Source organism: Rhinopithecus roxellana, chromosome 15 (assembly GCF_007565055.1).
Source record: "Rhinopithecus roxellana isolate Shanxi Qingling chromosome 15, ASM756505v1, whole genome shotgun sequence".
Classification (NCBI taxonomy): domain Eukaryota; kingdom Metazoa; phylum Chordata; class Mammalia; order Primates; family Cercopithecidae; genus Rhinopithecus; species Rhinopithecus roxellana.
Genome location: NC_044563.1, coordinates 119,625,964 through 119,638,612, shown reverse-complemented (window position 1 = coordinate 119,638,612; position 12,649 = coordinate 119,625,964). Strand labels below are relative to the sequence as shown.

Below are 12,649 nucleotides of genomic sequence, written 5' to 3'. Positions count from 1 at the left end.
AAGCACGCACAAATGCAGCTCAAAATAGTTTGCTCAACCACACCCCCACGGGAAACAGTAATGATAAATATTTAGTAATAAACAAAAGTTTAAGCTATACTGATATATAGGGTTGGTCAATTTCGGGCCAGCCACCATGGCCATACCATTGACCCAAGCCAATAGAACTCGGCGTAAAGAGTGTTTAAGGTCTGCCCTCAATAAAGCTAAACTCCATTTAAGTTGTAAAAAACTTAGGCTGAAATAAAATATACTACGAAAGTGGCTTTAATATCCTGAAGACACAACAGCTAAGATCCAAACTGGGATTAGATATCCCACTGTGCTTAGCCCTAAACTGTAATAGTTACATTAACAAAACCATTAACCAGAATACTACAAGCAATAGCTTAAAACTCAAAGGACTTGGTGGTGCTTTATGTCCCTCTAGAGGAGCCTGTTCTATAATCGATAAACCCCAATCTACCTCACCACCTCATGCCCCCAGCATATATACTGCCATCTTAGCAAACCCTAAAAAGGTTATAGAGTAAGTACAAGTAATACACATAAAAACATTAGGTCAAGGTGTAGCTCATGAGGTGGCAAGAAATGGGCTACATTTTCTATACCCAGAAAATCTCACAACAAATTTTATGAAATCTAAAGACTCAAGGAGGATTTAGCAGTAAACCAAGAGTAGAGTGCTTGGTTGAATAAGGCCATGAACCACACACACACTGCCTGTCACCTTTTCAAATACTATTCTAGAAATCCTTAGTACTAAAAACTCTCTACACATGTATAGAGGAGATAAGTCGTAACGTGGTAAGCATACTGGAAAGTGCACTTTGACAAACCAAAGTACAGCTTAATCCAAAGTATCTGGATTATACCCGGAAGATTTCATCACGACCTGATCACTTTGAGCCAAATCTCACCCCAAACCTCACTAAAGATATCATCAAATAATCTTAAACCATTTATCTTATATAAAAGTATAGGTGACACAAATTTTATCCTGGCACAATACACATAGTACCATAAGGGAAAGACGAAAGAACTGAATCAAGCATTAAAAAGCAAAGACAAACCCTTATACTTTCTGCATAATGTAATAACCAGAAATAACTACAGAGAGACCCATAGCCAAGTCCCCCCAAACCAGATGAGCTACCCAAGAACAGCTGAAGAACACAACCACCTATATGGCAAAATAGTGGGAAGATTCATGAGTAGCAGTGACAAACCTACTGAGCCTGGTGATAGCTGGTTGTACAAGATAGAATCTTAGACAACTCCCATAGCAGATCCTCTAATAAAGGCCTCCTATTCATACTAGCCGCATCAAACATAGCCGTCTACTTACCCACAGAACTATTTAGTCTTCCTGTAAGTTTAATGGCTAAAGAGTGACAGATCTTTATACCCTAGGAAATAACCTTCCTCCAGAGAGTAAAAATTATTACCACCATAGTTGGCCCCAAAGCAGCCACCAATTAAGAAAGTATTCAAGCTCAACATCTAATTATTTCAAATCCTAATCACTCTACCGAACTCCTAATATTACATTGGACTTAATCTATTACTTAATAGAAGCAATAATGTTCATATAAGTAACATGAAGATATTCTCCATTGCATAAGCTTACATCAGACCGGAATAACCCACTGACGTTAACAGCCTAATATTAATAAGTGATATAATAAGGACCCTATTATTTATACTGTTAATCCAGCACAGGTATTCCTGAAGGAAAGGTTACAAAAAGTAAAAAGAACTCGGCAAATCTTACCCTGCCTGTTTACCAAAAATATCACCTGTAGCATTACCAGTATTAGAGGCACTGCCTGCCCAGTGATATATGTTCAACGGCCATGGCATCCTACTGTGCAAAGGTAGCATAATCACTTGTTCCCTAAATAGGAACTTGTATAAATGGCCACACAAGGCTTCAGCTGTCTCTTACTTTTAATCGGTGACATTATTCAGTGGGATATAAACAAATAAAATGAAAAGACCCTATGGAACTTTATTTCATTAATGCAAACAGAAACTCGCCCTAACCCATACTGCATTAAAATTTTTGGCTGGGGTCTCAGAGCGTAATTCAACCTCTGAACAACCTAAACTAAGACTGAACTAGTCTAAGCGAGTCAACATATATTGACCCAATAATTTAATCAATGGAACAAGTTACCCTAGGGATAACAGCGCAATCCTATTCTAGAGTCCACATTGACAACAAGGATTACGACCTTGATGTTGGATCAGGCTATCCTAATGGTGTAGCTGCTATTAAGAGTTCGTTTATTCAACAATAAAGTCTACGTGATCTGAGTTCAGACTGAAGTAATACAGGTCGGTTTCTATCTATTATTTCTCCTAGTACGAAAGGACAAGAGAAATAGGGCCCACTTCATAAAGCACCCTCACCTCATAGATGATACTATCTCAATCTAACAAATCATCACACATCTGACCTGAGAACAGGGTTTAAGATGGCAGAGTCTGGCAATTGCATAAAACTTAAAACTTTATAAATCAGAGGTTCAACTCCTCTTCTTAACAATATGCCTATAATTAACCACCTCCTACTTATTATTCCCACTACAATTGCTATAGCATTCCTTACATTCATTGAATGAAAAATCTTAGGCTATACACAACTATGCAAAGGACCTAACATTGTAGGCCCCTACGGACTACTTCAACCATTCGCTGACACAATAAAACTTTTCACCACAGAACCTTTATGACCCTCAGCATCTACTGTTACCCTTTATATTATTGCTCCAACCCTGGCCCTTTCTATCGCTCTCCTCTTGTGAACTCACCTCCCTATAGCAGATCCTCTAACTAATTTTAATAAAGGCCTCCTATTTATACTAGCCACATCAAGCCTAGCCATCTATTCTATGATCAGTATGAGCATCTAATTCAAATTATGTACTAATCAGCACATTACAAGCTGTAGCCCAGACAAATTTCATATGAAGTCACCCTAGCCATTATCCTATTATCAGTTGTGATAAGTGACTCATTTTACTTACATGCACTCATCACAATGCAAGAATTTCTCTGACTTTTCCTACCATGACGGCCCCTAGCCATAATCTGATTTATCTCCACACTAGCAGAAACTAACTGGACCCCTTTTGAGCTAACAGAAGAAGAATCAGAGCCTCAGGCTTCAACATCGAATATGCTGCAGGTTCATTTGCCCTCTTCTTCATAGCATAATATATGAATATTATCATAGTTTCTAAGAGCACTACACAGCATACATTCACCAGAACTCTATACCACAAATTTCATTATCTCAAGACACTCCTTTTACTACCCTGTTTTTATGAATTCGAACAGCATACCCTGTTTCTGCTACGACCAACTCATGTATCTCCCATGAAAAAATTTTCTACCACTTATACTAGCATTCTGCATATATCTCAATGCCTATTCTAATTTCCAGCATTCTATCCCAAACATAGATGTCTGATAAAAGAATTACTTTGATAAACAATAGAGGTTTAAATCCTCTTATTTCTAGAAATATAAGAATTGAACCTACCCCTGAGAATCCAAAATTCTCTGTGCTACTTATTATGCCACGTCCTAAAGTAAGGTCAGCTAAATAAGCTATCGGGCCCACACCCCGAAACTGTTGGTTATATCCTTCTTGTACTAATTAATCCACTAGCCCAACTTATTATTTCTTTAAGTATTTTCACAGGAACTCTTATCACAATACTAGGCTCACACTAATTTCTCATGTGGACAGGCCTAGAAATAAACATATTAGTTCTTACTCCAATCTTAATTTAAAAAAATAAATCCCCACCCTGGAGAAGCAGCCACCAAATATTTCCTTACACAAGCAACCGCCATCTATAATTCGTATGACAGGTATCCTTTCCAATAACCTGTACTCTGGACATGGACAATAAATACTATTAATCAATTTTCATCCTTAATAACAGCCCTAGCAATAAAACTAGAAAGAGCCCTCTTCATTTCTGAGTCCCAAAAGTGACTCAAGGAACCTCCCTAATGTCTGGCATACTTCTCCTCATATGACAAAAACTAGCCCCTATCTTAATTATATTTCAAATTTTCCTATCAATAAACACAAATATTCTATCACAATTTTATCCATTATGGTGGGCAGTTGAGGAGGACTTAATCAAACATAACTGTGCAAAATCCTAGCCTACTCCTCAATTAGTCATATAGGTTGAATAATAGCAGTACTAATTTATAACCCAAGCATTACTATTCTTAACCTGATTATTTTTAACAATCACGGCATTCCTAGCACTCAACCTGAGTATAAGCACTACAACCCTGTCACTATCTCATGCCTGAAGCTAACATGGTTAACACCTATAATCCCACTAATTCTATTATCCCTAGGAGGTTTACCTCCACTAACAGGATTTCTGCCTAAATGAGCCATCATTCGAGAATTTACAAAAAACAATTGTCTTAATACCCCAACCATTATAGCTCCTCCATAACCCTACTCTACTTATACTTTTATATATGCCTAATTTATTCTATCTCAGTAACAATATTCCCCACATATAATATGAAAATAAAATGACAATTCGAAAGCACAAAACTCATACTACTCCTCCTCTCACTTATGTCTTCTACCTTCCTTTTACTCATCTCTCCAATAATATTAATCATAACTTAGAAATTTAGGTTAAATAAGGCCAAGAACCTTCAAAGCCTTTAGTAAGTAAATTACACCTAATTTCTGTAACAGATCTAAGGACTGCAAGACTATTCTGCATCAATTGAATGCAAATCAATCACTTTAATTAAGCTAAGCTCTTGCTAGATTGGTGGAATTCAAACCACCAATTTCGTTAACAGCTAAACACCCTAATCAATTGGCTTCAATCTACTTCTCCTGCCATTGTTGGGGAAAGGCAGGAGAAGCCCCAGCAGGATTGAAGCTGCTCCTTTGAATTTGCAATTCAACATGAGAAATCACCTCAGGGCTGGTAAAAAGAGGCCTTGACCTCTGTGTTTAGATTTACAGTCTACTGCTTACTCATTTTACCTTTTTTTCACTTATGTTTATCAATCATTGATTGTTTTCAACTAACCACAAAGACATCAGAACACTATATCTGTTATTTGGTGCATGAGTGGGAATAGTGGGCACTGCTTTAAGCCTCCTAATTCGAGCAGAATTAGGCCAACCAGGAACTCTGCTAGGAGATTATCAGATTTATAACGTTATTGTTACAACCCACGCATTTGTATTAATCTTCTTTATGGTCATAGCAATCATAATTGGAAGTTTTGGTAACTGACTAGTCCCTCTGATAATTGGGGCACCCAACATAGCATTTCCCTGGATAAATAATATGAACTTCTGACTTCTCCTCCCCTTTCCTGCTTGCATCCTCAACGGTAGAAGCTGGCGCTAGAACGCGCTGAACTGTTTATCCCCCTTTAGCAGGGAACCTAACTCATGCAGGAACCTCTGTAGGTCTAACCATCTTCTCACTCCACTTGGCTGGTGTTTCTTCTATTTTAGGAGCCACTAACTTTATTACAATTTAATATAAAACCCTCAGCCTTATCCCAATATCAAATATCCCTTTTCGTCTGATCAGTCACCATTACAGCAGTCCTTCTCCTCCTTTCTCTCCCAGTTCTAGCTGCCAGCATTACCATACTATTAACTGACTGTAACCTCATACTACTTTTTTTGACCCTGCTGGAGGAGGCAACCCCATCTTGTATCAACATTTATTCTGATTCTTTGGTCACCCTGAAGTCTATATCCTTATTCTACCAGGCTTTGGAATAATCTCCCATATTGTAACATATTATTCTGAAAAAAAAGGAACCATTTGGGTATATGGGGGCATAGTATGAGCTATAATATCAATTGGCTTCCTAGGGATTATAATATGAGCTCACCATATATTTACAGTAGGAATAGACGTAGACACACGGACATACTTCACTGCCACTACTATAATTATTGCTATTCCTACTGGCGTCAAGGTCTTTAGCTGATTAGCTACAGTGCACGGCAGTAACATCAAATGATCTCCCGCAATATTCTGAGCCCTAGGATTCATTTTCCTACTCACAGTAGGAGGTCTAACCGGCATTGTACTAGCTAATTCATCACTAGACATTATCTTACATGACACACATTATGTTGTAGCCCATTTCCACTACGTCCTATCAATAGGAGCAGTATTCGCCATGGTACGGTGCTTTGTCCACTGATTCCCCTCATTTTCAGGTTATACAATTAATCAGACTTAGTCTAAAATCCACTTCACCATTATATTTATAGGTGTTAATTTAACCTTTTCCCCACAGCACTTCCTCAGCCTATCCAGTATGCTCCAACGTTACTCTGATTATCTCGATGCGTATACCACATGAAATATTATCTCATCAGTAGGCTCATTTATCTCACTAACAGCGGTTATACTAATACTTTTTATGAACTGAGAAGCCTTTGCTTCAAAATGAAAAGTTCTAACAACTGAACAGTCATCTACTAATTTAGAGTGACTTTATGGCTGTCCACCACCTTACCACACATTCGAAGAAGCAACCTATGTGAAAATCTAAGCAAAAAAGGAAGGAATCAAACCTCCAGAAACTGGTTTCTAGCCAATCCCATAACCTCTATGGCTTTCTTGATAAGATATTAGTAAAATCATTACATAAATTTGTCAAATTTATAGGTCAAACCCTGTATGTCATAATGGCTCATCCAGTTTAGTTAGGCCTTCGAGGTGCTACATCCTCTATTATGGAAGAATTACTCACTTTCCATGACCACACTCTTATAATTATTTTCCCAATTAGTTCCCTGGTCCTATATATTATTTCCCTAATACTCACAACGAAATCAATTCATACTAACACCATAGATGCCCAAGAAATCGAGACTGTCTGAACTATCTTACCTGCCATTATCTTAATTTTAATTGCCCTTCCATCCCTACGTATTCTATATAAAACAGATGAGGTTCACAACCCTTCTATTACCATCAAAACAATTGGTCACCACTGATACTGAAGCTATGAGTGTACAGAATATGAAGAGTTAGGCTTTGATTCTTATGTAACCCCAACAGCAGACTTAAAGCCAGGAGAGCTTTGACTCCTTGAAGTTGATAACCTAACAGTTCTCCCAATAGAGATACCCATCTGTATATTAGTCTTATCAAAAGACGTCCTACACTCATGAACTATTCCCTCATTAGGCATCAAAAGAGATGCAATTCCTGAATGCTTAAACTACCTTGACTGCTACATGACCAGGCCTCTACTATGGACAGTGCTCAAAAATTTGTGGGTCTAACCACAGTTTTATACCTATTGTCCTAGAATCAATTCCCTTAAAAAATTTCGAAACCTGATCCACAACCACACTATAATATCACTGTGAAGCTACTTAGCTTTAACCTTTTAAGTTAAAGATTGAGAGGTCTGCACTTCTCTGCAGTGAATGCCTCAACTAGATTATTTCCACATGATCTACTGTTATCTTGTCAATAATCATAACTTTATTCTACATTATTCAGTTAAAACTATCAAATGTCATTTATTACACACCCCCTACACAAAAAATCATCAAAACGCAAGAACATTTAACCTCTTGAGAAATAAAATGAATGAAAATTTATTCACCTCTTTTATTACCCTGACATTTCTAGGTCTACCCGCAGTAGTATTAACCATTTTATTTCCCACCGTACTATCGAACCTCCAATCATCTAATTAGTAATTGACTGATCTCCATTCAACAATGAATAGTTCAACTTGTACTAAAACAAATAATAATTGCTCATAACATTAAAGGACAAACCTGATCCCTAATACTGATATCCCTAATTTTCTTCATTGCCTTGACCAATCTCCTCGGGCTTCTACCCCTATTCATTTACACCAATTATCCAATTATCAATAAATTTAGGTATAGCAGTCCCCTTATGAGCAGGCAGTCATTACAGGCTTCCGGTTTAAAAGAGAAAATCTCCTTAGCCCACTTTTTACCACAGGCAGACCCATACCACTTATTCCTGTATTGGTAATCATTGAGACTATTAGCCTATTCATCCAACTGATAGCACTAGTTGAACAATTAACAGCCAACATTACAGCTGGCCACCTACTAATATACTTAATTGGAGAGCCACACTAGTACTATCAACTATTAGTCTTCCCACAGCTTCAATTGCTTTCATTATTTTAATCCTACTAACCATTCTCGAATTCGCCCTAGCCCTTAAGCCTCTATCTACATGACAATACGTAATGACCCACCAAACACATGCACACCATATAGTCAACCCCAGCCCCTGACCATTAACAGGGGCTCTCTCAGCTCTTCTAATAACATCTGGCCTGGCCATGTGATTTCACTTCAACTCTACAACTCTTTTAACCCTAGGCCTATTAACCAATACACTAACTATATACCACTGATGATGTGATATTATCCAAGAAAGGACATTTCAAGGCCACCATACAACCACTGTCCAAAAAGGCCTCTGTTATGGAATAATCCCATTTATTATCTCAGAAGTATTCTGTGCTGGTTTCTTCTGGACATTTTCCCACTCTAGTCTAGCTCCTACACCAGAATTAGGGGGACACTGACCCTCAACAGGCATTTCTTCCCCTCAACCCCTTAGAAGTACCCCTCCTGAATACATCTGTATTACCTGCATCATGAGGTTCAATTACTTGAGCTCACCACAGCCTAATAGAAGGTAGTCAAAAACAGATAATTCAAGCACTATCCATCACAATTACTTCAGGTATTTACTTCACCCTCCTATAAATCTCAGAATATTTTGAAACCTCCTTCACTATCTCTGATGGGGTACCTCTTACCTCTTTACTATCTCTGATGGGTTACCAATTACCTCTTACATTTTTTATTAATATCACACAGAACCATCTTGAAATATCTTATTCCAGGCCCTAACTTAACTTCCTGAGATGAGAATTACAGTAACCTACATGGTATTCCTATTTCTATAAACTTATTTTGCACAATGATACCAGATAAATACTTGAAGAGCTTTTCATAGTAAAATTATCCTAAAATAACAATAACAAGAACAACATTTGTAGGGTGCTTGCTATGTGCCAAGCACTTTACTGATGTTTTAATTCTTGTAATAATCCCATGAGGTAGGTACCATTATTACCCTCATTTTACAACGAGAAAAGCGAAGTTTAGAGATGCTTAATTAACCTACCCAAGGTTACACAGTTGCCATGTGGTAGAATAGAACTCAAACAGGCAGACATATTCCAGAGGCCACATTCTTAGCCATTTTGCTATATTATTTCTACATATAAATATAATTATTGCCTGCAGCATTTAATCCAAGTTCCTTTCTTTGGCTTTAAAGACCTCAAAATCTAATCCAATCCTAATTATACTTCATTGTGTACCAGTCCTATTAGACTTACTGTTCTCTTCTACATGTCATCTTCCTATATTATTATTTTCTCTTCTAATTCAACAGCAATTTGTCTTACTGATACATTTTGTTCTCTACAGCATATAGTTGGATAAAGAAATTTACTCTCATGGGCATTTATATTTTGATATATAAATTTGAAGCATTTACATTTATTATGACAACAGGACATACCCAGATTCAAATCGTGATTCTGGAACTCTTTGCTGTGTGACTCTGGTTATGTAACACCCCACATCACAGTAAAACAGAGATAATAGTATGTCACTCAGAATGTTACTGTGGTGATTAAATGAGTTAACTAAGTCAAGTTCTTAGGAAGTTTAGAATCCTTTCCAACTAGTTCCTTCACTGTGCCAAGAATCTTCCATGACTGACAATATATCTACTCCAAATTAAAAACAAATTAGTTACAATCTGTGGTACAAATCAAACTATAGTATTTTGATAATCACAGTTGATTAGCAGAAATGGCAATCTGCACAAAGAAAAAGCAATGCAAAACAGATTCTTTTTCAAGGTAAAAAAGAAGATAAGGATGCCAGAGTAGACGTTTCTGTATATGTAGAAAAGCACTGGATATTTTAATGTTAGTATATATATGAATGTAGGAAGTTCCAGGAAGGCTATTGTTTTATATTCAAACAGAATATAAACAGAGAGGACTTTTAGGTTGACTATCAGAAGATTGCCTATATTGAGTATAAACAGCAAGGGTGGGGGGAAGAAAACTTAATTCCTATAGTACTCCAGTGAAGTATTTTCCAGATACCAACTTCTGCAAAGTTTCTGTTCTCCAAACAGCTAAAATAAATCTATGCAGAACATCCCATATTTTTGTTTCTATCAAATAGCCATAAAATACATGGATTTTACTATCATTTAAAATGGTCCAATTTTTCAGCACAAGAAGTGTTGATTTCCCCTTCTTCTAAAAGTATCTAGACTTTTCACTGGTAACCATCGTTTCCTTACTACTCAGTATATGGGTTACAGGCAAAGATAAATCCATCCCCAGCTCTAAGAAGCGGCATTTGGCTGAAGCTGTGGTCAGTGAGAGCTTTGCACACACTGCCCACTGAACTAGTATGGGAACAGGCATAACACATGAGCCAACTGGTTTTAATCAAAGCAAATCCTAAGGTTTTTGTGTGCATTACTAGAAAACAGGTGTTCTTTCTGTTGGACTTGGAGCTCAGAATATAAAACTCAAGCTCATGTATAGGGGACCTGCCCCAAAGTGAAATCAACATAGATTTCATTATATATACAACACTAGATAGTTACTTGTCAACTACATAAGCTGACACCCTAATGACAATTTAAGTTCTTACATAAGCTGGCATAATGCTAGATACCACTGCATTCTTCAGTTACATCAGCCAATTAATTTTTATATGGCTTAAGCCAGTGTGACTTGGGTCTTCTGCTACTATTAACTATATATTCCTAACAAATATATGTGTGATGGAGGAGTCACTTATAAAAATGAAATAAAAATACATACAGTTAGTACTCACTTACCTTTTGGTTTAATAAAGCACTTGCCAATTTTTGTACTTCTGAACTCAATAAAGTAGTTCCTCTGATGACTTTGCTGAGAGCAGCAAGAGACTGGTGAACACTTTGTACTAAACGAATAGCATTAAATTGTTCAAGAATGATGAATGACAATATTGGAGATCCTTGTCGATCACTAGGAGGAGGCACTTTCTGATGTATCAGGTTTGAATTCTAAAAGAAAAATGTTATAATATTTACTGAATAGTAACACAGATCACTGATATATAAAACACTTTGAAACTTATTTAAACCTTTTGTTCTATTCCATTTTAAAAATTGTTTTTGAAATGCTTTTATTTATAAATGGTCAAATGTATTAAGTCAGCAAATACACAGGAAGGGAATTCTGGAGTTCATCAACATTTAAATGTGGTGTGTGGACCAGGCACGGTGGCTCCTGTCTGCAATCCCAGCACTTTGGGGGGGGCCAACGCAGGTGAAGCATTTGAGGTAAGGAGTTTGAGACCAGTCTGGTTAACATGGTGAAACCCTGCCTCTACTAAAAATACAAAAAAAAAAATTAGCCGAATATGGTGGTGTGCACCTGAAACCACAGCTACTCAAGAGGCTGAGGCAGGAGAATTGCTTGAACCCAGGAGAGGGAGGTTGCACTGAGCCAAGATCATGCCACTGCACTCCAGCCTGGATGACAGAGTGAGACTCCATCTCAAAAAAGAAAAAAAAAAAATGTGGGAAATAAGAATTAGGAATAGTGAAAGGGAAACCACATTAAGTAATAGTATGGTAAGAAAAGAAAATAGAAAAAATGGCATCCTGTAAGTCAATGCAAATCGATCAGAACAGCTGCAATACTACTCAACCACTACAAAGAGAGCAGAAGAGATCACGGTTTTAAAATAAAATGTGAATGGGCATTTATTTCAATTTGAAAATTACAACACCAAACCAGAGTAAAACCAAAAACAAAATCTTGTGCTCAAGATCAGTGAACATTATATCTTAGTATTTATTTCTATATATATACTTCAACAGAGGCTGTGATATATGACAGTTCTGGGGTTTCTTAAGAAAAACTGAAGGAATCCCATTTGTTTCAAAATAGCTTATGTGATTAAGAGAAAAAAATCACTTTCAATAATTAAAAGAAAAAGATCACTTTCAAAAATATAAGTGTCAAAGAGCTACCAAGAAATAATTGTGGAAAGTGCTATTCTCTTACCTACTACTCATTATCTTAAATTTTCTCTATGTATTCTGCTTACAATCTTCATTAAGGATCCCTTCACCTCATTCTACTAGTTGCCACATTGACAAGTCTATGGTGGCACTGTTGCTTTTTCATCTATGTAGCATAATGAGTAATTTAACGTACCATGGTTATTGCCATTAAATAAATCAACATTAAGTAAATTTTATTAGCCTAAAATCATTCCTAAAAGCAGATTCAGCCTATGAGCTTAAATACTGACATTTTTATCCCTATCACTGCTATATTTACATTATTAATACTCTGAAATCGTCTTTGAGATACACACATACTGAATCCAGAGGGGGAAAAAAGTCTAATATTATGAAAAATTAATTAGAATTAACTACTTGTCAGAGCATGCAATAAGTAATATTTAGCACATCTCCATCCTAAATCAACTAAGTAA

At 36.7% G+C, this 12,649-nt stretch overlaps 1 protein-coding gene across 1 annotated transcript in view; it reads right to left on the bottom strand.

The window, feature by feature from the left end:
- Positions 1–12,649, bottom strand: part of DYNC2H1 (dynein cytoplasmic 2 heavy chain 1) — a 385,005-nt gene that overhangs the window by 77,676 nt on the left and 294,680 nt on the right. The window contains exon 84 of the mRNA XM_030918805.1: positions 10,995–11,204. Coding sequence (XP_030774665.1) covers positions 10,995–11,204 — 210 coding nt within the window. The remainder of the gene's footprint in view (positions 1–10,994; positions 11,205–12,649) is intronic.